Source organism: Zalophus californianus, chromosome 12 (assembly GCF_009762305.2).
Source record: "Zalophus californianus isolate mZalCal1 chromosome 12, mZalCal1.pri.v2, whole genome shotgun sequence".
NCBI classification, from domain to species: Eukaryota; Metazoa; Chordata; class Mammalia; order Carnivora; family Otariidae; genus Zalophus; species Zalophus californianus.
The window spans coordinates 40948870-40974799 of NC_045606.1; the positions used below are offsets into that span (position 1 = coordinate 40948870).

General features: G+C 43.2%; 1 protein-coding gene across 15 annotated transcripts in view; it reads right to left on the reverse strand.

Moving 5' to 3' along the window:
• The window catches only part of ICA1 (islet cell autoantigen 1), a 143815-nt gene that overhangs the window by 2276 nt on the left and 115609 nt on the right, over positions 1 to 25930 (reverse strand). For 13 of the 15 annotated variants that reach the window (XM_027574354.2, XM_027574344.2, XM_027574352.2 and 10 more), the window contains 6 exons: positions 25305 to 25357; positions 22047 to 22109; positions 21903 to 21935; positions 11332 to 11601; positions 2322 to 2417; positions 1450 to 1539 (listed from right to left, as the gene is read on the reverse strand). In XM_027574354.2, the coding sequence (XP_027430155.1) occupies positions 1450 to 1539; positions 2322 to 2417; positions 11332 to 11601; positions 21903 to 21935; positions 22047 to 22109; positions 25305 to 25357 (605 nt within the window). The remainder of the gene's footprint in view (positions 1 to 1449; positions 1540 to 2321; positions 2418 to 11331; positions 11602 to 21902; positions 21936 to 22046; positions 22110 to 25304; positions 25358 to 25930) is intronic. The other 2 variants (XM_027574360.2, XM_027574361.2) reach the window with 2 other exon arrangements.

Here is a 25930-nt window from a genome sequence, read left to right on the forward strand (position 1 = left end):
CATAAGCTGGGGGCTCTTCTCTATATAAATCATTCCACATGAGGATCGAAGTTCATTGGCTTGGATGACCCAGGCTTTTTTCCCTTCCCCAACAGGTGGGAGTATCAAAAGCATGAAGAAAATGTCTGACAGGTTATCCTCCTCGCTGGGAGCAGCTAGGAATGTGCTTGCCAGCTGGCTTAAAGAGTCTCGGAGAGTGTTGGTGGGGCACGCTGCTACGAGGTTATGCCAGGGTGACGGAATTGTCGCACATCAACAGGCCTTTGGTCTTTTCATGAAAGTGGCACTGAAATATTAAGATACTGTGCCAATTGTGGTATACTTCTGATTCCCGTCTTTTTTAAATATAATCTCTCATAGATTACTTTATCATGAGATAATCAATGCATTATAGACATAAAATTACTGCAAGCAAGGCTAGTTAGTAACATGCAAGTTATTACCATTTAACATTAATTGAATTCCATGGGCAATTAGCCCGCAGAACACTTGGCTTAGTTTGACATGATAAAGTGAGACTTAAGAGATCTCAATATAGTTTGGTTGGGTCGTAGAGTGGGAACAACTTTTAAAAAAAGGGAATAACTCATTTTTAGTCATGTAGGAGGCCATAACAGAAAACTATGGAACAAGACTGATTTAAAGAGGATGAGCCTATTTCTAGTCTTGATAGGGAATATCAAGATATCTTAAAGATATCTCCAGCAAAAATATGCTACACCCACTCCCCCTTCCTCCTAACCTCCCAAACATCTAGGGCAGCCCTCAGAGATAGCTATGGCCTTGCTAGGAGGAGTCAGGTGACTGTACTTTGGGGTCAGCCCTCACATTCCTTAGACCTCCACTGCTAGAGTTTGGGAAACCAGGTGCAACTGCACAATACCTAAAAGAACATCATGGGAATGCTTCTGGATGATAAAGACACCACCTGTTACTTCCTGTGATCAACACAGGGAAAGTGGGTGATGACCAAAGGAAGAGAGAGGCAGCTGCAAATACAGAGATCTTCAGTAGAGCACATGTTCTCTTTGGGGGCCTATCTCAAAAAAGAAGAGTCCCATGAGCTTGAAAGGCCCTCCCGTGACAACGAAGGAAAGCCAGCTCTCTCCGAGAAGCACTAATTAAATGCCTCGTTTGGTGGTGGCAATGGTATTTTCAGTTAAAGACAGCAGACCTCAGTGGCCTTCCCTACCTTGCTGTATCCACCCGATGTCGGGCAGCACCCAGTCACGTGGAGATGGGTATTTGATTCCTCCTCATTTGGTTTGATAAAGGGAATTATGAATTAGGACACTATGCCAGAAAAAGTCAGAATGCAAAACTCTCCACCCTTGTAGCCCCTGATTTGCACCCTTGGGTGCTCAAACAGAAATTAGTAAAGAAAGACAGAAAATAGGCCAGTGGAAAGGAAGGCAACTGTCATTTCCAGGGAATAAAACACAGTATTACCTTTCATTGCAGGGCTGTTGTCATTTGGACTGCTTGCCTGTGGTGCTGGCCATGGAGTAGGAGGAGGACTGACATTGCTCTCTGACCAGCCTATTGTTCAAAACCAGAGGTGGTTAGGGCTAGGGAAGAGCAGACACACCACCCCGCCAGTTGCTGGGTGCACACACGGTCTCACCCACAGTGGCCTCCAAAGAAAGGGAAGAGGGTGGTGTGACAAGGCCCTTCTGCCATAATCCTCGGACCTGGGATAGGTTTTAGGGGACAGTAGATATGTATAACCATGCCCAATTCATAAGTATGGAAAATTAGGGAAAAGATTGATTTTGAAAAAAGAAACTGTGAAATTGCTAAGGTTAAGACATTTTTTCTTTTAGCTCTATCCCCATTTTTCTTCTCAAGGAACATTATTTCATGGTCACACCAAAGATTATCCATAGCATTCCAAGGAAATTAAGTGCCTTGCCTTTCTGTCATAAATGGAGAAAGCTTAAAGAAGTGGCCACCAGTAAATGCAACAATATAACTAATAAACTGCAAGTCTTCTCTACTTCATTATGATCCAGCTCATTTATTCTCTATACAGCTAATTTAAATTGAGAAGTTTAGTTAATACACAGAAATAAATGGTAGTCTAGTCCAAATATATGAGGGGAAAGCAAGCCCCCCCTTAACTTGATGCTTTATCTTACAGTGGCATTTAGCCTGTGAAACCCAACATTCTGTAACGTCCCTGCGTTCTGCCCGCCCCTCATGTGTATGTGGCATTTTGCATTTGGCAGTCCTGCTTTGGGGGAAGCAAGCCTCGTTTCCCAGGGCATTCACTAAGTGTGCTAGATGTTTGGGTATGGCTTACATTTAATTTAGAACTTTACCAAATACTTCTTTGCACGTCTGCTTTAATTCTTGGTGTGGAAGTCCTGTCTTCTCAGTGAGACAAGAAACTGTTTCTTCACTCTGCTCCAAAATACCTAATGCAGTATAGGAAAGGTGTTGTGGACTAAGTCCATTCTTGATTCTCACTGTGAAACACAGACCATCAGATGATGCACCACTGTTGGGTCCAGTATTCTTAAAACGGTATTCTTTTACTGGGATGCTCTGGTTATAGCATCAGAAAAGGTTTTGTCTCTGATAAGGCCCTCATGAGACAACATGTTTGGATGGCACAGTTCAGCTGGGGCAGTGAAACCAATTTCTGGAGCAAGAAAGTCACGGAGTTTATGCCAAAAAAATTACAGGATTTCATGCTACTCATTTCCCCTGCCATTATTCTAAGATGCCTAATAGGGGACTTCACTACGGAATCCTACTATATTTATTAGTTTGCAGTTTTCTGTCATCCCCTAGAGTTGTGAGCTTCCTGAAGGCAGGAATCACATTTTATTCATCTTTACATCCTTTAGCGCACCGTCTGGCACATGAGGGCTGTTGAATTAGGATAAACTCTTGGAGAATATTCTTAAACCATGAGAATTACACTTATGAAGCATTATTTTAAGAGATGGCAAAACAATGCTTGGCACAGATGTTATAATACTCACTGGCTGAATTATTTCATTTTGGGCAAGTGGCATACAAACTTCCCTATGAAGACTAACCAATGACAAATGAAACAAGTGGCCTGTGATCTATCTATTGGATCTAAAACAATGCGAACATAGAGAGGGTTTTTTAAAGTATTACTATTCATTGGAAAGGTATTTGAATATGTCATTAACATAATTCATAAACAGTCAAAAGCACCAGATTCTGAAGGAGCTTTCTGGGATAATGGAAATGTTCTAATGCTGGACTACAGTGATTATTGCACAATATAAATTTACCAGAAATCCTTGAATCACTCTTTTACAATGACTGATTTTTTATGGTATGTAAATTATAGTTCAAAAAAAGTTATAAAACTGATGTATTTGATGTAATCCAGGAGTAACACAACCTCTCTAGTTCCTAGATAACTGGCCCATGAGCGTTACTTCTAAGCACAAATCCCATAAAACAGTGGTAAATGTGGGAAGTTAGAGCTGTGGATCCACAGTATGCCAAATAAAGCTGAAAGAGGTAGAATAGTTATAACTGAGTAAATTTTACCCTTTTCTCTACAACCCTGTCCCCAACACCAAAGTACTCAAGACCCATGGAACCTTTCCACCAACCCCTGCAAGCCTGGCCTCAATCTCTCAGAGCAGTGGTTCCTAAATTTTGGTGCCCACACCCACAGCATGGGTACCACCTGTGAGCTGGCTAGAAATGCAAGTTCCCAGGGCCAACCCTGACCCAGTGAATCAGAATCCCTAGGGGCAGAGCCCAAGAAACTGTTTCAACAACCCCCCAGTGACTGTTATGCAAGTGCAAGTCTGGGAAGCACTGTCATAGGTGGTCTCCAAGGAGGCTGCAAGGGTCACCATGTCCATCAGGATAAGGTCCATCACCTTGGCTGAGGCCAGAGCCAGACAGAGAGGCCCTCCTAGGAAACAGAGGGGTCTATCTCAAAACCCCACCTTCTCAGGTCCTGCAGTTTTAAGCTCTTCAGTCCCATGAAGCTCTCTGAGTTCAAGGAGGCCCACACTTCCAGAGAGAATCTGAACTGACTCAGAGCAAAGCCAAATGAGATGTATAGAAGTCAACCCTCCCTGATCTCTGTATGCTATTTGATACAGTGGGAACTCAGTGAGATTAATTCTTCCCATTTCAAAAATATGCACAACATTCATTTTTTAAAATGGTTGCAGAGAATGTTCGAAAAGCAAGGCAGGTTCAAAGCATTGTATTTTTCAGAGTATAAAATGGAACACATTCCTAAAGGAGGCAGAAATAAATCCACGTGTCAAAATGGAGCTCCCCTCACTTTACGTAATGAGCATGTTCCCGAAGTTATAAATAAATAAAATGTCTGTATATCAAGCCATATTTTAAAAGTACCAGAAATATAAATCATATTTCAAGCCCATCACTTCAAGGATTATAATGGCATATTCCTTTATAAAGACAATAAATGGCTTCTAATTGGATTCATTTGTAACTATGGATGATTTAATTTAATTTAATTGCTTGCCTAAACACTCATGAACCATAGAAGTAACATCTAGAATCAATGGATTGGAGGGCTTCTCTGCAGCAGAGGACATGAAGAAGGATGAATCTGAAGACATGCCCTCTTTGGGGACTAAAATAATGGGGACAGCATACCTCAGAATTTTCACAAAGACACAGGGTATCATTATTCCCTTGCCCCATAGTGAGAGGCAGAAACAACAGCTAGTTTGCCAAGTCACATTGTTTCCTTAGAACAGCTATTAAGTGTAAGTCTAACAATGGACTATATGTGCGCGAGGGGAGAAAATGGTATGGCTGAGACACCAGCTAAGAGAAAAAGAAAAGAAAAGAAAACACCAAGCTCAGCTGCAATGTCATCCTCACTCATATCACTTTGGGAATTATTTAGGGGAGGGGTGCAATGAAAGTAATTATGGATGGAATGCGAAGCCAGATTTCAAACATCTTGGCTTCTGTCAAGAAAAAAATGCTATTTAAAGAGAACTTAGTGTAGCTAATATTCCTGTAATTGCCATCAACTGTTCTCTAGTTGGTGTTAGTTGGCTGAGGCGTTTTTAACATGAAGGTGTGGCTAGAAAGATGTCTCCCCATCTTTGAGTAATTGTGTCAGGAGAGGGTGGTGAAGGGTGGGGGCCATGGAGCAAGCGCGGAGAGCTCTGTGAACAAAATGACGATTCTAGCTCACAGATCCTTTGATATCTCAACTGTGCTACCCATTTGCAGGAAACACATATAAAATTTTATTGGAGCAATCCTGCCCCCTTTACTTACATAAGGGAAAATATAAATCAGCCAGAAATAACACTGGCCAGCTAGAGCAGTTAACTGAAGCCAAAAAAACACCATCCAGAGGAGCACTTTACCATGAATGTAATTTCACTAGCTGGGAGAGCAAAAGCCCGGGCTGGGTTGATGATCGTAGCCTAAGGGCACTGAGTTGGGGTTGGCAGTGAAGGGGAAAGTGGGAACACCACAATCATGGTAGCCAAGCACCACCTTGCCATCCACATTTCCCTTTCTGGGCCCGTTTTCATATCTGCAAAGGGTGGATAAAAATTCCTGCCTCATTAGGTTGTTGCATGAATAAAATGGGATCTTGTAGGTGAAATCAGGGAGCACAGAGGCTAGAGAGCAGGCCACCAATAAATCTAAGCTGAATCTAAAGTTTAGTAGAGCTCAGCAGACATGAGGAGCAATCCCTGACATTAGTTTAGGATTGCTTTCTTTTCATCTAGTGATTCAATGTCTGTTGTTCTCTCTCTCCCTTCTTGTTATCTATCCATCCATCCATCCATCCACTCTTTTTTTGTTTTTTTTAAATTTTATTTATTTATTTTTTAAAGATTTTATTTATTTGTTTGACAGAGAGAGAGACAGCGAGAGAGGGAACACAAGCAGGGGGAGTGGGAGAGGGAGAAGCAGGCTTCCCGCTGAGCAGGGAGCCCGATGCAGGGCTCCATCCCAGGACTCTGGGATCATGACCTGAGCCGAAGGCAGACGCTTAACGACTGAGCCACCCAGGCGCCCCCAATCTTTTTTGAACATCTATTGTATTCCAGGCACTCAGCCATGTTCTGGAAATATGATAGTGAGCAACAACATAAACATGGGCCCAGCCCATAACAACCAAAAGCAAGAGACAGAAAATTACACCAATCTTACAATGATGTGAGAGAAGAGGAATGAGTAAGTACTGGGTGTAAAGGGAATGGAGGCAGAAACACCTAACCCTCACTGCTGGTGGGGAGAGGGAGTCAAGGAAGGCTCCCTGGATAAAATGACATTGAAGCTGAGAACCTGAAGGATGAGAACTTAACCAGGGAAAGCAAGCATCATGGGTCTGAGGCGGGAGACATGCTCTAAGGAGGAGAAAGAGCATGTGCCAGACTCACTCAGTAAGTTCGATATGGCTAGAGTCCAGCTTACTGACATAATACATGGGTCTCCGGCAAAACAAGGTTATTAAGTCATGCTAAGTAAAGGTGTGGGAAGTGTAGGCAGCAATGGGACTGGGGTCAGGTTCTAAAGGACCTTGTAAGCCAAGCTGAGGAGTTTAGAACTTAGGCAAATGGTGGATATAAAACTGCAACTACTTGGCAAGTCACAAGACCTATCTGGGATTTCCTGATTTCCTCATTTATAAAATGAGGGTGGAGTAGATGATCATCAAGCCTCCTTCTATGGATTAATTGAGGCACTTAATTTCTGCACATACCCACGACCGGCAGATGCTCCTCAACAAGCTCCTTCTTTAATGGAACAAAAATTCTACTGGCTCATGCCGAGAGTGCCTACTCCGTGTTCAAACTCTAACTGCACCCCACAGTCCTCACCAACTCATCTCAGATCAGTTACCTGGAACCAAGTTAAGCCAGGAATGGCAAGAGGGAGTGAGCTTAGTTTGAGGAAAGGTGAATTTGAGATAATGCAAAGTCTGACATTACATTGGCCTTAAATAGAAACCCACCCAGATGGCAACAGCACCTAGGCATGGTGTAAAACAAAAGAATATCCAGAAGGAATGCAGAGCTGTATGTTTGTGAGAATGTGGAACAAGACTCCTAACTTTGGTTTGCAGAATCCTAAATTAAAAGATGTCCTAATGCATTTATTTTGAGCAGATGGTAGTCTTTTCAGTATCAGCGTCTAATTCTAAATTAAATTTGGGGTATTGGTGGAGAATGGAGAAGAATGTCAAATGAGGTTTTTCAACCTCACCATGTCTCCCACCTTGGGCAACCCCTCTGGCCAGCTCTCTTTCTAGGCACTTTAAGAGGCCTCCAGAAGGTACAATTTTCTCATCACTGTATGACAGGAAACCCCAGCCCCTATCATGCTGGTAACTTCAGAAACTCTTAGAAATCTTACATAAAATCAACTCCTCTTTTAAATGTTCAGCCCAACATGATCCTAAATGTAAGTTGCTTTGTTTTGCTCTCCTAGAGCTTGAAGTTGGGTGGGGGGATGAGGAAAATATGATTGTTATCTTACTAAATCTCCCTTCCTTTCTATTCACCCAGAGCACAGGGAAGCAGAGGGAGGACAGTGGACAAAGGAGGGAGGGAAGCAGAAGAAAATGGGGAGACAGAGGAGGGAGGAGATAGAAGAGGTGAAGGAGAAGTGAGGAGGGGAGAGGGGAGGAAAATGCAGCCTGTGGAAGAGAGACGTTGCTGCAGCTGGAGCCTGGAGAGTTCTCTTGACACTCTGACCTGGAGGATGCAGCCCCACCTGGACCTCACAGAGAACTAGAACAATGGTGGTGAGACTGAGCAGGAATGCACTCCAGGGAAGATGTGGGTGGCTGCTAGCACAGGCGAAGATTCTATAGACAATCTTGATTTCAAATTCTTTTTGGAACATCATCCACTTTTTGTGGTGGACAGGGACCCTGCCTCCCCACACCCACATTCCTCCTCCATGGCAACCACCTGTCCTTGTCTCTGTGTGTGTCCAGGACACCCAGGGCCAGACTAATCATGACAAGTCCTGCTCCTCTGGGAGCATCCAAGGAGAGGCCTGGAGGAACCCACAGAGGAATCACATTTACCATCAGAGCCTTGGTACAGAGAAGCAACAGAATGGTGAAAGGCACAGACTCCAGAGTCAGATGGCTCGGCTTCACAGTCTGTCTGCCTCCTACCAGATGTATGATCTCAGACAAATTACCTAGCTCCTCTGTTCCTCAGTTTCCCGAGCCCTAACAAGGAAATGATGATAGTACCTGCCTGGGAAGGGTGTGGTGAGGATTAGGTAAGTTAACTCTCTGCCACTGCTTGTTTCACTAAACCAACATGACAGAGAGCCTTTCTACTGCATGCTGTGTTTGAATACTTACTTGTTTCCGTTGTTTATTTAATTTGGTTTTTGAGCTGATCTGGATAATCAGGGGAAGCAGTTTCAATACAAGGTATCAGAAGTTTAACAGATGCTTTTGTAATTCATGTATAGAGATGGACTTTATCTAGACTATGGAAGTAATAAAAAGAATCTAGAGCCAATACTCATCTTTTCCTCTTTTTTAGGCAGGTGGGGAAAGTCCTGGCAAAAGCACAGAATGTGGTTCTAACTGGGTAACATAATCAGTCATCGAAGCAGGGTACCTGCTCTTTATTTGTACCACATCTGTTTTGAAGGTTCCCTGCATCAGGACAGCATCAGGGCTAGAATTGTGGGAGCACCTGTTGGGAATCCATAGGTGTGGTAGAAGCTACATGTGCTTCCTCTTTCAAACACTTAGGTTCCACTTTTTTTTTTTCTGTCATTTTGAGTTCCATAGACATTCCATTTGTGGCTGTTGGCATGCAAAGGAAACATGGTAACTCAGAGGATATAAAACAACTCCTTTAACACTGGTCTTCATAGAATACCAGCAGAGAAGAAGAAACTTTTAGCAGCCAGGATAATCCTTTTAAATGGTCAATCAGATCATGTCCATCGTCAGTCTAAGACACTGTGATGGTTCCCAACTTGGCCTGGGCCCCCAAAAAAGGCCCAGTTTCTTCTAAAGGCTAGGTGGCCCTGTATGGCCAAGCCTCTGCCTCCTTGCCTCACTCCAACAACAGAGCTCTTCCTACAGACCCCTGACCACACCAAGCATGTGCTGCCTTAGGCACTGACCGGCATTGTGTTCCCCCCGTCCCCATCTCCCCATGGCCGATTCCCTCACCTCCTGCAAGTCTGCTCAGATCTCATCTTCTCTATAAGAATCCTATTTAGTTCTACAGACTGACCTGCCTTGCCATCCACCCAGCACTCTCTACCTCCTGGTTCTATTTTTCCTTTTCTCCATAATACGGATCACTGTCTAACCTAGTCTGTGATTTTTTCCTTTATGATGTTTATTCTTCATTACCTCCTCTTCATTAGAATGTGAGTTCCAGGAAGGCAAAAGCCTTTTCTGTTAAATTCTCAGATGAATCTCCAGTGCCTGGCACCGAGGACGACCCAATAAATCTCTGCTGAATCAATGAGAAACTTGCTAAGGAGCTAGGAGTAGGGTGGCAACCCTAAGTGAGATTTTGGCAGCTTGAGAAATAAATGGGCTCCCTTGGTCGACCAGTACAAGAATACCTCTTTCTACAACAAGCTTACATTTCTCACTGTCAGATCACCTCCCTCCTTAGACCCAAGCATTACTCCAGTGCTGTTTCCTTGGACTTGGGACAAGGCTAAAGTGTGAAGTCCACGGCCACGGCTCCTGTCATAACTCTCAGGCATAGTTCGGGGCCATGGGCCCTGAGCTGAGATCTCACTCTGCCTGCTCAGGAAGAGGGCGTGGAGCTCTGACTTCTCAGCTGTCAGTGGGGGCTACTCACAAGTGAGTGACATGCAGCCACCCCAGCTAAGGGGGAGCACTGCCATCACAGTCCCTGTGGGTCTTCACAGCTGGGGGCCTGAGTGGGGTTCATCCTGTAGCACAGCTGGAGAGTCTCCAGCAGCCCCCAGATCTGAGTAGTGGATCCTGGCTCTGGCCTTCCAGCTCTCCCACAGCTTGTCAGCACCTCTACCACAGGTGGGTGGGGGTGAAACTCAAGTCACCGGCAGCCTGGCTCATCTGGAGCCCCATGAAAGAGATGGCGAAACCCAGGGCTGAGACTGGGGGTATTTTTGGACTCCATTCATCCCTCCTATCTCTAACTCCATTACCGAAAATAAATGACATAGCTACAAAATGAGACTCACAGAAGATGATAAAAGGAATGGTGTATTTCGTAAAAAAAAAAAAAAAAAAAAAAAAAAAGGAGGGAAGACCTGTTTTTTTTTTTTTTGGTCTTGCCCACCAACTCTTGCTGTGTCCATGATCTCATCTCCAAAGACCTGAGGTTTTTTTTTTTTTAATAGCTCATAATTACTTAATCATTCCAGCTCTGCTGTTTGTTCTCAGCTTTAAGTGCCAGATAAACACTTATTAAGGAGATAGCCCACATTCATGGAAAAACCAAAACAATTTGAAAATTTCTTAATAGTGATTCCTGTCTTACAATTAAGGTGACATGAAAGAAGGAAAAAGGTGTTGAAATACTAGAAAATAGTTTCCTTCTCAAGGTCTGTTTAGAAACTCAAACTAAAATTTTAATTTCAATCTGAGTTTGAGTTCTCTACTCTAAATCAAGGTGCTCCCCAGGTCGGTAGTTCTCAGCCAGCATGCCTTCCACCCTGACCAATGTTGCTGGCCACAGATGATCAGTGTGGCAACTGCATTTCTATGGTGGCCAAGATGCATGGGGCTGTTGGGCCACGTGTTTCAGACACAACAGGAACAGAGGAGCTGAGAGCATCCTCAGGGCAGGGGTGGGCCAGGAAGGAGAGACAGCAAGAAGCAAGATAAAATCCAATGTGAGAAGAGTTAAGAAGCCCAGTGGGATGTTACTTGGCACCCAGAAACATGGCATGACTATAGCCATGTGGAGAACTGTCCAGGCAGGAATGGCTAAGCCAACTGGTCCATGACTGTGAAGACAACCTAATCCTCTAAAGTATGCCGGGCAAAAGCCTACAATCAGAGCAAGACAGTAAGATTGAGGGCCACCTCTCTAACCTTTTATTAAAAGTAAATGTGAACATGAGGAGGAAATGATGAGAAGTAAGAGATCTTAAACCCTGCAACATATCTTAAAGCTGGAATATGATTCTGAGATTTCAACTAAAAAGTCACTGGTATAAAAGAAAAATACAAAGATGAAAAACCAGCCACAAAAAGACACTAGATATAAAATAAAAATCAGGAAACATTAAAAAAAGACAAAGAAGGAAGAAAGAGGCTTTTGAATTAAAAATAGAGAACAAACCAACCAAAAAAACCCCTATTTCAATCCCCATGGTACATACCTTGTAGTGAGGCCTGTAAGTCTTTCATGTTTTGGTCTAAGAGCTGTGAAGGAAGGAATCCTGAGCCTGTCTGGGGCCTGGGGTCTGGCTCTCCTGGGGCCACAGTGGGCACTGGCTCCTTCAGCCGGTCGTCTCCAAACACAGCAGCCCACTCCTTGCTGAACTCCCCCTCGTCCAAGGAGGAAGCATTGAAGATCTCACTCAACAGCAGCAGGTCATCTTTGTCAGCACCTTCAGGTTCTGGGGTCTCTGCCATTGGGCCCAGGCAAGCTGAACAAAGTAACAGAACACAAAACGCATCACCACCCAGGGCCCAAGCCCTTGGGAGTAAATGCAGTGGGGGCTGGGATGGGACAGACTGGGTGACGACTAGATATAAGAAAAAGTTTATCAAACTATAAATTATTCTTATTATAGCCTCTCTCTTTTTTTTTGAGGATTTTATTTATTTATTTGAGAGAGAGAGAATGAGAGATAGAGAGCATGAGAGGGAAGAGGGTCCGAGGGAGAAGCAGACTCCCCGCTGAGCAGGGAGCCCGATGTGGGACTCGATCCCGGGACTCCAGGATCATGACCTGAGCCGAAGGCAGTTGCTTAACCAACTGAGCCACCCAGGCGCCCTCATTATAGCCTCTCTTAAGAAAATTCAGAATTCAGGGCACCTGGGTGGCTCAGCTGTTAAGTGTCTGCCTTTGGCTCAGGTCATGGTCCCAGGGTCCTGGGATCGAGGCTTGCAACGGGCTCCCTGCTCTGCAGGAGGACTGCTTCTCCCTCTCCCACTCCCCCTTGCTCGTGTTCCCTCTCTCACTGTGTCTCTCTTTGTCAGATAAATAAAATCTTTAAAAAATAATTTTCAGAATTCAATTTCTAGTCCCATGGTCCCTCATCCCCGTTCCTCCAAAGCAAGTTCCGTTTCCAAGCATCATTAGAATTGTACTGAAACAGTTTCCATCAAAACTCGAGGGTTTTGTTTTTTTTTCCTTAATGTAAAAGCAAATTTACCACCAGAACATTTCTCAGACAGGAAGCAAAGCCAGGATTGAAGGCAGGTGGGTGGGAGATATTAGTTCCTTGTTTGCATAGCTTCCTGAATCTTCTCACACAACAAGCCCTAAATCCACAGCCAACACACCATGTGGGAGCCTGCCCTGTCATCCAGGATGGGGAGAGGACCCTTGCCACATACTGGGCAGGAGCGGAGGATGTCAGGACATCCAACGATGACCAAGGGAGGCCTCTGGCTTCCCTTCTTTGCTGCAACCGACTGCAACCCAACCACAAGTCCTTGCCAAAGCAAAGGAAAAGTGGGTCTGGTTTGCTTGAGGGCAGCAGTGAAAGAATGACTGGGAAAACAGGGCAAATAACAGATCCACCCAGAGAAGGCCAGAGACGCAGCCCTGGAGCGTTGGAATGAGCTTGAGACTAGAGGGGAAGCCCTGAGACCATTCTTTACTTGCTGTGTGACTATAGCAAGACCCTTACCTCTTCCGGGCCTCTGTTTTTTTCACCTGTAAAATTATAATATGAATAATGCCCACCTCAAAGCATTGTCAGGAAGACCAAAAGAAACGGACCTTTAAATCTCATTGCTTATCCAAAAGGGTGACTTTAAAGAAGAGATCCATTCTTGCAATATGAACACTGACAAAATACTGAACAGGGAATACAAGTAGTATGGGGGCATTGCTAACCAGAAAAACGATAAGACTTTTCATTGGGTTTTCCACCTATTTTGAACACCAAGAACGGATGGTCTTATTAACTGTGGCTTTACTATGGTATCTAATAGCCACGTGGAAACTGCAAACATTGTCGTTAAGTCACGAAGAGAAGGAATAATCATGATTTATATTTTCTCTGAGCTATACTGCAGTTCTGGTACTGTCATATTAAGCGAGATTAACAGGTTTTCCTCAAATATATGAGATAATTAGTGATGGCTTTTTTTTTTTTTTTTAAGGAATACAGCTTATCTGTCAGCTTTACTGGATCTATTTCCAACCACACTTAATACAACGGGGTTCTGACTGAGAGGATTTTTGATGTGCTATAGGCTGACTAGCTATACACCCAGGAAGGGAGGAGTCCAGACACTCTCCTATCACTCTGGTTTAAAAATAGCGGCAAAATATCGCTTCAATTGGACAAATGTCTAATTTAAGAACTCTTATTGTTTGTGTTATCACAGAAATTTGCACTGAGACATAGCTTGTAAGGTGGGGTGCTGAGGAGATGAGGGAAATAGCATTTTAGAAAACGGGCTTTTGAGAGAGTTCTGCAGTAGGAGGGTGGGCAGCCAGGACCCACCTCGGCCTGTGCGTGGTGGAAGGGCAGGTGGGTAGGGTAGGACAGCCCATAGATGTGAACGCAGGCAAGAAGCATGGCTGTGTCCCTCAACGTGCGGCTGGCTATGCACCCTCCCTCCTTCCCTCTCTCAGTCTCTCTTCGTGTCACCACTCCCTTTACACATATTAACTTCACAAATCTCTGTACTTTCTACTTTCAGTTGGGACTGGAATACCCAAACCTTCTCCCGTGGTTTACTATCTTGCCTGACTGAAATCAGATGATTGCTGAATCAAACCTGTTTTATTGGAACCAATTCAAATCAAAGAGTAGACTCTAGAAGAAGGGATGACTTTAGATGAGCACTGAAAATTATGTGCATTCTTCCTGAAGTCACTTTACAGCCCTGTGCTAAGTCAAACCCTGGGAGAGGCTTCCCTGCTTTCATCAAGATGTCAATCCAGGGAAGATCATGACTAACATCAGCAACAATAAATAATAAACTTTGAGCTTTCCCTAAACAATCAGAAACTGCAAAAGCTCTATCTTTGTTTTTACTGTTTAGGTTGTGTGCAAGGGTATTGAGTGGACTTCTGTGGGTTTTAACTTAGCATCACTTCCCTCCTCCTCTTCAGTTTTCCCTTTTGGGAAACACCTTCTCCACAGGATCTTGTGGAGACACCACGTATGGTGCCTCTAGGCTGGCCAGTGTCCTTCATTTCTCAGGCCCTGGTGACTGGCTCAGCGATGGGCACATGCCACAGGCTTCCCTGAATTTGCTATATGGAAGGTGGAAGGAGAAGGGTCTCTCACTCAGATTCCAAGTTCTAAAGATGCAGTTTTGAGGTTCTCAGGGATGACGGAGCTGAACACAGGGCAAACCAGCATCAAGAGTCGGAAAGAAAAACCTGACAACACTGTCTAAGCCCTGGACCCAGCTCTGCTTGAAGCCAATCCATCACTGTATGTCCCCAGTTTCATGGACCAATTCCCAATATGGTCTTTTCAATTTGAAAGCTAAACTACTTAGAGAAGGATTTCTGTTACTTCCAACCAAAAGATTCCTGACTAATGTTGTATCCTGTCAAACTCAACTTTACTGACAGAAATGAGAAAAGGACCCTCGGTGAGGATGATATTGTCTAGAGCTAGTTCTGAATAGAGATTTAGTTGGAGGTCGACACTGAATTTGGCCTATCAGTGTCCTGGTTATTTAACTGTTCAAGTGGGCTGCACAGCGGACATTTTCTCTAAGAGAACTTATTACTTCCCTAAAAGCAATGAAACTGGTACTGACTTGAACCAGAAAACAGGGAAGCCCAATTATCGCCCTGATAATTAAGATGCTTGAAATTACCATACATAACTTGTAAGAAAAACTTAATTACAAGTAAAAAAGGACAGGTTCAGGTCTGTAACCAGACATGTCAAGACTTGAAAAATAACACTAGTCAGTTGGCTCTTAAGAATCAAGCTATCATTTTCTTTGGGAATAATTCAACTCAACTGTGAGAAAAAGGGACACACACAGAGAGAATAAGCTCTTTGAGAGAAGCCCGGGTAAGGGCTGTAGTGGGTGGAGTCAGGGCTTCTACCCAGGGAGCCGAGCAAGTATTGCTCCTGGGTTATGGCAACCCATCCTTCAAGGGTGACCCAGGGTTCCTGGAGCTCTCAGGTGCCAAACCCACAGATACCACTCCAAGCTCCCTTCATGCTCTTGCAGGCTCCTGAGTCTCCATGTTCACTATCACATCGGGTAACACAACTCCAGACGTTACTACAGAAATAGAGGCCAACAGGGGCGCCTGGGTGGCTCAGTTGGTTAAGCGACTGCCTTCGGCTCAGGTCATGATCATAGGATCCTGGGATCGAGTCCCGCATCGGGCTCCCTGCTCAGCGGGGAGCCTGCTTCTCCCTCTCCCGCTGCCTGCCACTCCCCCTGCTTGGCTCGCTCTCTGACAAATAAATAAATAAAGTCTTAAAAAAAAAAAAAACTTTAAAAAAGAAATAGAGGCCAACAGACACAATGAACTCCAGTTTTCACCTCTCGGCCTTCAGCTCTATGACCCTGACGCTTCATGCATTCCTTCCTTCTTTTTAACATCAGCCCACTGTACGCTCTCCCCTCCTGCTGGAGCCTGCTCTGCCCCCACCAGGATTCAGCTCCAGCGTTTCTAGTCTTTCTCTATCCAAGTCTTCCTCTCCTGACCTCAGAAGACATGGGCACATCCCAACAACGCCCAATCTTGTGATTCCTGTCTCCCCCAGCACCCCATCCCACCCCCCAACGTTGCCTCTCTGGTTGCTTCTCCTTCTACAGACACACACTCTGCTTTGTCAACCACTCTTTGTTTTGGTGGCCTGTCGTCAAGTTCCTACCCCCACTCTACACTGAAGTGGCCCTCCTGAAGGTTACCAGTGAGATCCTCATGGCCGATTCCAATCCCCTTTTCTCTGGCCTCAACCCCTGTAGCACTCTGCCCCATTGCCCACTCTGGAAATGCTGTCATCTCCTGGGGTCTCCATGAAATGGCTCTTTTGGATGTCCTTCCATCTCCTTGACAATACTGTCCCTGCTGCCTCTTCCTACTCTAGTTACCCTAAAGTCTCCTCCTAAGCTGTATCTCCCTTTCCTGCATTATCTACAGAACATTTTATCTAGTCTCATGGTTCCAATCTCATCTGGGAAGATTCTCAAATCTCCATCTCCAATTCCACGTTTTCTTGACCTCTGATGACAAACTCCTGACTCGAGGGTCCTTTGGGGTCTGCCCATTGGCAAGCCTGCTGGCACTCCATAAAAGACACCCTCTCACTGTATACCTTTGCTCAGTTCAACTGTGAGATTATTACTTTTACTTGAAAACCTTCAACAGCTCCCTCTGTAACACTCCTTATAGTGCTATTCAGGACCTCTGTGGTCCAGCTCTAATGCAGCCCTTCTAGCAACTCCTTCAGGGAAGCCTACAGTTCGGCAAAACTCTGCCACATCTGCCATTTTTCAATTGTGCTTTCCTGCCTTCCTGTCTGGGAACCTGCTCTTTTTGTCCCAGTGAGATGCCTAGAGAGAAGAATCATACTTAACTGAAAGGGATCTTATAGAGTATCCCCTGTAACTCACTTTGCCGATAAGGAAAAAGACACCCAAGTTAGATGACCTGCCCAAGGTCATATAACTTATTAGTTACAGATTATCTGGCTGGGGACCCCTGGCTCATAGGTGAAGATGTTTTCTCAGTGCCATACACTGCTTTTACCTCACAGCCTGTTAAAGATGTCATATATAAATGAATATTCAAGCTTTTGTAAAGTTTTGAGGATTTCTAAGGTCAGATGGCTGCACTGACAGCCAGGCAAAGCTCTTGGCTGCAGCCAGCATGGCAGAATGGCTGAGATGGCAGACCTACTCTGCATGTTGGCCTCACACTGCCCAAGGGTTCAAAAATAAAAATCCTATGCCCCTGGGAAAATATTCTCCAGGAAAACGGATTCTAAACCAATGCACTCTGATTCTGACCCAGCAAGTTTTCAGAGTGAAAATTGACATACAGAGGAAGCTCTCTTAAGTTCAGACAGAGGGTGGGTGACAGAAAATAAATGTGGGAAACTGGTGACAGCCCACTCAGGTTATATTTTTGAAATCATACTGAGTTTCATGACCTCAGCATGAATTAGGAACCCAAAAGATGGAAACATAGCTACATAGACCAAAAATGAGAGCACAGGAAAACAACGAGATAAATGTCACATAAGTTACCTTCATCTGTGTGTGAAACAGGAAGACTCTGTCTCTCTGGTTTTCTCCCTGGTCCCCACTCTCAGCATTATGACTAATGTAAAGGCTGCACACTTGCAATACACATGAAAACCCCAACAACCAACACAGACCTCACATCACCCAACAGAGAGTATGGGGGAGAAAGATGGGGAGGGAAACCACCGTACAAAAATGTCTAACGAGAAAAGTATTCGTCCTTATAAAAGGCTCTGGTAACAAATTGTACTTGTTTGGAATCCAAGAATACTGCTTCTAAAAACTCCCTTTTGGTGAAAAAAGACACAGCTAATAATAATAACAGATGGGGGAAAATCCATCTCTACCCTTTCTCTGGGATATACACATACACATGCCCTCCAAAACAAAAACAAAAACTAAAATCCTGAAAGTGCTAGACCCTGAGTAGGCATTCAAAGAATATTTCTTGATGGTCCCCAGCCCTGGTCCTCCATTACGGCATGACATCTTAACAAGCAAGCAATCTTACTGAAAAACTTGACACCTGAGCAGGAGTAAATCCATATAGAACACTACACTCCATGGTGATCAAGTAAGAACAGTAGAGTGTTTGGTTTTAAAAGTGCACCATTATTTTATGAAAGGACCAGAGCCAGCATTCCATTCTCAGATGCTGAGGGAGACAGGGAAAAGGAAAAGTTAATGAGAAAAGATAACAAGCTTAGTCTTTGCCTCACTACATGTGAGGAAGCAATCAGATCCCTAGTCAGCTCTATATGGAGAACAGCAAGAGATAGTTCTGAACACCTTGGGAGAAACCAGGCACAGGGGACATAAGCCTGTCTTATTGCTAAGGGCTAAAGATCTGCACCCAGACCTAAGGGAGCTACTGAATGACTCTCTTTGTTGTTCTGATGCTTGGCCAGAAGAAGTTTGAAAGTAGTAACCAAGGAAATGGCAGGAGACAAAACATTTTAATTGTAATGTGTACAATTCTTAAAAAATTCAGCTTATCTTGTCCTAGAGAAGGATCTTTTGGATAAATCCAAGTAATGAAATTTAAGGGGCCTAAATTCATCTCTCTCTGCTTTATACCATCACTTTCTGTTCAGTTACCTATCTACTAGTTATTTTTCTCAGCCCAACTTTGAGGAACACAAAAACTTCTATATGTTACAACTAACTCATGAATTGAGGTTGGGATTGTCACATGTCGTCACAAGGTGATTTCAGGGCCACTTCCAAGTTACTGCAAAATGTCGCTCAGTTTCTTTTTTACTTAAACTGGCCAAATATTGGTTTTCTATTTACATTATCTATTTAGTAGGAGAAAACGCATTTCATTATGACACTGAATCAGAGTGATTTTCCGGGCAATGGCTCCTGGAGAATTGTCTCCTTGTTGTTGTCATAAGCAGTCTGCTTTTTGATAACATTGTGCCACAGCTTGGCCATTACTTGTCTAACAGAATTAGCAGTTGGAGTGAACTGGCCCCCAAGCAGCAGGGTGCTAGAGCTTATAGCCCCCAAGTCCTATAAAGGCAGCCATCCCTGGATTAAGCTCTTTTTATTTTTTGATTGTTTAATGTCTTGCATATTATAATCAGTGCTTTAATTCAGGATTTGGGCCTTCTGGCAGTTTTCTGAAGGGCACACATTTTGAAGTCAACTAATTATCGTGTGCTCTTTTCTTCAGTCACAAGTTCTGTGCTCTGACAGAGTATTTCTATACTTGCGGTCATGTTAATCTTTAAGCTGATGCTGCCCTAGGGGTTGCCAATGCAGAAGAGTCAGACAGTGACAAAGCATGGCTCACGCCTCTAGAAGGGCTTTATGCATTGGCAGTGATAAAGGGAAAGGAAAAGAGAGATTATGTGATACTGCATTTAACTGAGAAAGTCTGTAAATCAACTTTTCTGCCTGAAAACAAGTACACATTTTGGAGAATACATTCATCTCTCTATTGTTAGAATTGCGCGAGCACTCAAAAAAAGGGTATGAGCCTCTATTCTGTGAAACAAATACTGTTAACTATAAACCAGTGAGATATAAAAGTTCTAAGTAAATGGAAAGACATCAATCTTATTCCAGTGTATCCATGGCACATGCTCTGGAGGAAGCTTATGAAAGAAAGCATGTATCACAGGAAGTAGCATTTCTGATTTAATTCTGCAAAGAAATGCATGGCTACTGGGTTACTTTTTATTGTACCATTACTATCCAAGTTGAAAAAGTCAAAATCCTTTTTTTTTTTTTACATATAATGTATTATTTGTTTCAGAGGTACAGATCTGTGATTCAACAGTCTTTACAATTCACAGCGCTCACCATAGCACATACCCTCCCCGATGTCTACCACCCAGCCACCCCATCCCTCCCACCCCCCACCACTCCAGCAACCCTCAGTTTGTTTCCTGAGATTAAGAATTCCTCATCTCAGTGAGGTCATATGATACATGATAGTAGGAAGGGGAAAATGAAGGGGGGAATCAGAGGGGGAGACAAACCATGACAGATGATGGACTCCGAGAACCAAACTGAGGGTTCTAGAGGGGAGGGGGTGGGGGATGGGTTAGCCCGGTGATGGGTATTAAAGAGGGCACGTTCTGCATGGAGCACTGGGTGTTATGCACAAACGATGAATCATGGAACACTACATCCAAAACAAATGATGTAATGTGTGGTGATTAACATAACATAATAAAATTTAAAAAAAAAGAAAAAAGAAAAAGTCAAAATCCAAAAGCAAGAATTCTTTTTTGTAAGAAGGGGGAAACATGAGAACACAGGCCCATATTTGCCTGTGAGTACACAAAAAAATGCCAGGAGGATAGAATGGGGCTGGAAATACCGGAATAGAGAGGAGTGGAAATGGGAGTCAGAGTGTTCTATCGCCTACAGTTTTATTATCATTATCATGCACCAATGTGAATATACCTAATTCAAAAATTATGTTTATTAAAATAATGAAACTAAATAGGAGATAGTAAAAGCAAAGAACAAATTACATAAACAAGAGGCTGGCAAAAGGAGAAATAACGATCTTCCCACCAAAACAAGCTGAAACATATGTATACTTGTAAAGAATCTGTTAAATGTGGACATCTGCTAAAACTAGATGGTGGGCCCCTACTGCATGTTATATTATTGTCTGTAGCCCACCTTTGGAAGACTGAAATATTTCCCCCTCCAAAAAAAAAATGTGTAAGAAATTTTCCTATTTTTCATCAAAGTAATCTATCCTTAAAGCCAAGGGGGAAATGTTTTTATGAAAATGGAGGCCATGTAGTGACTGGTTTGCTTTAACTATTTGCTTTTTACTTTCATAACCTGATGAGATTTCTGTATTTACCAAATAGGTAGTAATTATGACAAAAATACATGGGGACATCATGAGATATTGCACAGTGTACTGCCTGCAAAGAGAAATGAGGAAGGAAAGCAGGTTTCTTCCCGCAAGTTGATAATCCCAAACCCTGGAAACCTAATGCAGGAGCTCTACTGTCTTTCCAATTTTGAAAAAACTTTAACCAATGCCTTCTGTTTCCCAGACCTTCTTCCTCTCACACTTTGGGGATTAGACCCAAATAAGACTCAAACTGAGTAGAGAAAATTGTCTGCCCTAGTTAGCTGGGGCCTACAGGATGATCATGCCCCATTTCCAGTCCTATGAGAGATCTGTAAAACCAGGGCAGGCTGTGTACCAGCCACCCAGGGTAGAAGGTGCTCTAAAGCTTCTCTCAGAATCTCAGGGGTATTCTGGACTCATGATAAATCATCAGAAGGTAACCCTTGGTAGGATGGAAAGCAAAGGCTCTATCAGGCTGAACGCACTCAATTTGCTGGGGTCGCTTCAGACTATGGCTGTCTCATCCAGATCCGTGCCTCTGGATTCTCTTTTGGGGGGTTATTTACTAAGTGATTTTAGGTCTGTTGAACTTGGGTGGGTGCCCTAGCCAGGCAAACTCTTCCTCTGTTTAACTAAGGCTCAGTGGAGGTGCAGCACAGCCTCCCACCAGGACAATCTTTCTAGTGTTACTTTCTCAACCGCTTCCCATCTCAAGAGTGTCCCCATGTCAGAGGCCACGAGAGACCCTCCAGACACATGATCTCCGATTCTGACAACAACCCAGCAAGACTGTTGCTCTTGGTTCCATGTTACAAATGAGAGCAAAGGAGGCTGAAGGAGTTCAAGGGTGAGGCAAAAGACTTAAGGCCATATAGATAGTTTTATAGTAGAACTAATACTCAAATCCAGGTCTGATTCTGCAAGCCATGTTTTTTCTACTACAGCGTATGACTTTTGATGTCATAACTTTTAGGTTTAGGAGTCTGAACATTATGTAGCTAAACTAAGGATGACAAATCCATATATACTAATTTGTGCTTGGGCTTATTTAAAGTCATTTATAAAGAAAAATGACAGTCACCTAAAAACAATTTGCTTGGGAATGCAAAGCTATTCAAAAGATAAACATTACATTTTCCTGCACATAAAAACAGTATTAAAAAATTAAATTATAACCCCAAAGAAATGTATAAATCTTACCACCTTCCTCGGGTTTCATGTCTAATAGTTCATCTACAGGTCCATTAGAGGAAGGGAAAGAAAACAAAATTATGAGTCAGTTTCATTTTGTAAGGAGTCTGTCAAATTTATTAAAATTGAGTCATTTTCCTTAATCTAGATTACCTGAGCATGCATTATGTGTAGAGCTTTTGTCTAAGGCAGCTAAAACGCTTTTTCCATCTTCAGCTGTCAACAGAACACATGCATTTGGTTATCACCAATTCAGAATGGTGTGTATGTTCATATGCTATTGCAGTGTAAGGTAAACACACAGCTCATCACACAGAAGCAGGGGTCCTGAGATTACATTCTGCTCAGACTGTTGGCTCTCCATGAATTCTTAGTTAACAACTTCGAATCTTTGCTTTGTTTGGTAGAAAACTATGGCACTGACCTAACAATTCTCCTTTCATGGACAAACGTGTGATTCAAGTAATTGACTACTGATGGTGCTACAAACCTTGGCCATTTGGGGCCTGGCTAAAATAAAAAGGGCAGATCACTGAGTGGAAGAAGTCAGCCTGTAAATGCTACATACAGCATAATTCTGTATACAGAATTTTGGAAAAGGCAAAACTATGTTAACAGTAAAAAGATCAGTGGTTGCCAAGTGTTTGGAGGAAGGGAGAGATGAACAAGGTGCAGCCACGGAAGAGTTTGACGACAGTGAAATTATTCTGAATAATACTCTAATGGTGAATACATATTATTGTATATTTGTCAAAACCCATAAAATGTGTAGCACCAAGAGTGAACCCTAATGTAAACTATGAGTGACAATGATGTGTCAGTGTTGGTTCATCGATTATAACAAATGTATTACCCTGGTAGGGGATGCTGATAATGCATCTCTGGGGACAGGGGGTATATGGAGATCTTTGTACCTTCTGCCCAGTTTTCTGTAAACTAAAAACTGCTCTAAATAATAAAGTGTGTGTCTGTGTATATGTGTTTGTATGTGTGTATATACAACACAACAGCCTTAAAACTTGGTTTGCTTGGGGTGGCTGGGTGGCTCAGTCGGTTAAGCATCTGCCTTTGGCTCAGGTCATGATCCTGGGGTCCTAGGATCTAGCCTCGTCTTGGGCTCCCTGCTCAGTGGAGAGTCTGCTTCTCCCTTTCCCTCTGACCCTCCCCTCTTGCTCATGCTCTCTGTCTCTCTCTCCTAAATGAGTAATAATAATAAAAAAAACCTTGGGTTTGCTCATATGTACATTAGACTTTCTGTAGGTCACAAAATAAGACAGATGACACTTTAATTATGGTGGATTCCATTCTATGTATACATAAAACAAGGTAATCAACATTTGCAATCTCAAAATATTATGCAAATACCATAAACAAGTGAACATACTACACAAGGGAAAAAATTTGATTCTTTCATATTATGTGATTTATATTGATATGTAACTTGAAGACATAATAAACTGGAGTTTACATTTTCCCTCAAAACTATAATATTTCTAGATTCCTACAACATAATTCATGCTGTCAACACCCAAGAGATACTGAGGCTGGAGGTGTGGATCAATACACTCAGAGAGCTCTTACATGCCCAACAGCATCAGGCTGACCTGCTTCTCTGTCTCCTGTCATTTGCTCCCTCTCTCAGTCTCCGAAACAGTGTCTTTCTCACCTTCTCCTGGTCCTCCTTGGCTCATAGTCTTGGCCCAGGCTGTTTCTTTTACCTTGATAACTCCTGCAACAGCACTTGACTTAGCTAGGTCCATGAGCCCCTTAAACAGGTGGGGTCTTCCTATTGCACCTGCCCAGAACGCCTGCAGCTCTTATCAAAGTTGGAGTTGCCCAATTGCTTGTGCAGATTATCAGATTACCACCTGTTTCCCCTTTTGACTGTGAGCCCCATCATGGGAAGGGTCTGAATATGTCTGGTGTACTACTGTGTGCCTAGAGCCTACTGCTTACCTGCCACACAGGCAGCCCTCAATAAATATCTGTGGAACAGGGGCGCCTGGGTGGCTCAGTGGACACTTAATGTGTCCGACTCTTGGTTTTGGCTCAGGTCATGGTCTCCTGGTTGTGAGATCAAGCCCTGCATCGGCTCTGTGCTCAGCACAGAGGCTGCCTGAGATTTTCTCTCTCCCTCTCCCTTTGCCCCTCCCCCTGCTCAACGTGCTCTCTCTCTTTCAAATAAATAAATAAAATTTTAAAATAAATATCTGTTGAACAAACGAACAAATATGTGAGTCAGGGAGGGACTACGTGCATGAAATGATGATATGAAGCCTAGTTAGAGAGGCAGATAGGTGAGAGATTTTTGTTTTCTTTTGAAAGATAGATGAGGGAAAAGCAAATGAAGCAGTAAAGTGGGAGGAGAATAAAACAGTTGAAGCAAATGGTTGGAAAAGTAGGAGGAAAGACAGAAGGAAGGTAGAGGGTGGAGGAAAAGAGAAAGGAAGTCCCAGGGTCTGCTTTGCCTCCTCCTATCTCCTGGAGGGGCTGCCACAGCAAAGGCTGGAGTGAGGCAAAGGCGGATGTGCACCCCCCCCTCCCTCCGAGGGCCAGGCTGAGCAGAGGGTTGGGGTAATTTCAGTTCTCTCCATATCACCTGTAAAGCTTTCTCTTGCATCCCTGAGGGTTTGAGTCCCAGTGAAAAGCTCAGCATTACATCACCTTAGTCCCACCACGTTTTACTGTACCCTCCACTCCATTATGAGAACCAGTGAAAGAACTGGCCATCATGGCAGGAGCCAGGAATAGCTGACAAACCTTTCATGGCACATTGCATCCTCTACTAACTCTCCGACTGCTTTCCCAACCATCGGAGGAGCAGCACACCCAAGGGAACAGATGTGACTCATTACAGAGCAGACCCAGGCATCACCTGCTAGAGCCGTCGGAGCTCTCCCCAGCTGTTCCCAACAAAGACCAGGCCCCCACCCCACAACACGGTGGAAACCAACTCACCCAATCTGATCATGTAATCTTATTAAAACTATTTTTACAGCCCAAATGGCAGTTAGAACTAGTAATGGCAATAGCAGAAATGTTATCATCTGTTGTAAAAGAAACTGCTCTCTGTTAATTCTCCATTTCGGATGCTCCTCTGACAGGCTGCTGCAGAAGTGACTGACGGTGCTATTTTCTGGCTCACAATATAAAACCCTCTCCCAATAATGCTATTTAGTTGGCATCACCGATATTTGAAAATTTAAAACCGAAATGGTAAAAAAAAAATAAGCAAATTAATATAGTATTTTCTCAAATGGAAAAGAAGAAAGGCCTAGTAGGAGCAGTCTGCCAAAAAAGAAAATGAAAAAAAAAAAAAAATGAAAAAAAAAATAAAAAAAAAAAAGAAAATGAATTGGTTGCTGAGCAGTAGTATTTCAGAAGCAATTCTAAATAAAAATCAAAACTTACTCTTAAAACTAGAAGACTCCTTGTGCTGGTTTTCATCCTCTAATGAAATTAACCTTAAAATTAAAAAAAAAGTTTAGTAATATAGTTCTGAAAATTTTATATTTATGATACAGCCAGATTCTTCTGTACAATATTACTGTACTTACAACACACAGACATGTGCCCACACACATGAACATATAGTCATTTACATGCTATTCATTTTAAGAGGAAATACTTTTGCTGGCTTTTTCCTCTCCTGAGGCTGGTTAGTAGCATCTTAAGAACTGAATTTGGTTTCATCATAAGTCATATATTCTGTAAATATCTAGGTGGGCAGTTAAGTATAACTAAAATAGATACTGTACAGTTATCACTTTTAAAAACGTAGTTAAAAAACTGATGCGCAAGTGAGTGTTTATTCTGATTCCTGCTGTTATAGGAGAGGACACCTCAGGAGGTTAGCTAAATTACTAAGGCTGAAAAGCAAAAGCAGGATCCGTCTCAAATCCAGAAGACTGTTGCCTACTGAACTCTCACCATACCGGTTAAGATTATGGCAGAGACATATCACCACCCTGAGACTCAGCTGGTACCTTTGAACCTCCCTCTAAAGCACCTTTACCTGCTATTTCTGGAAAAAAAAA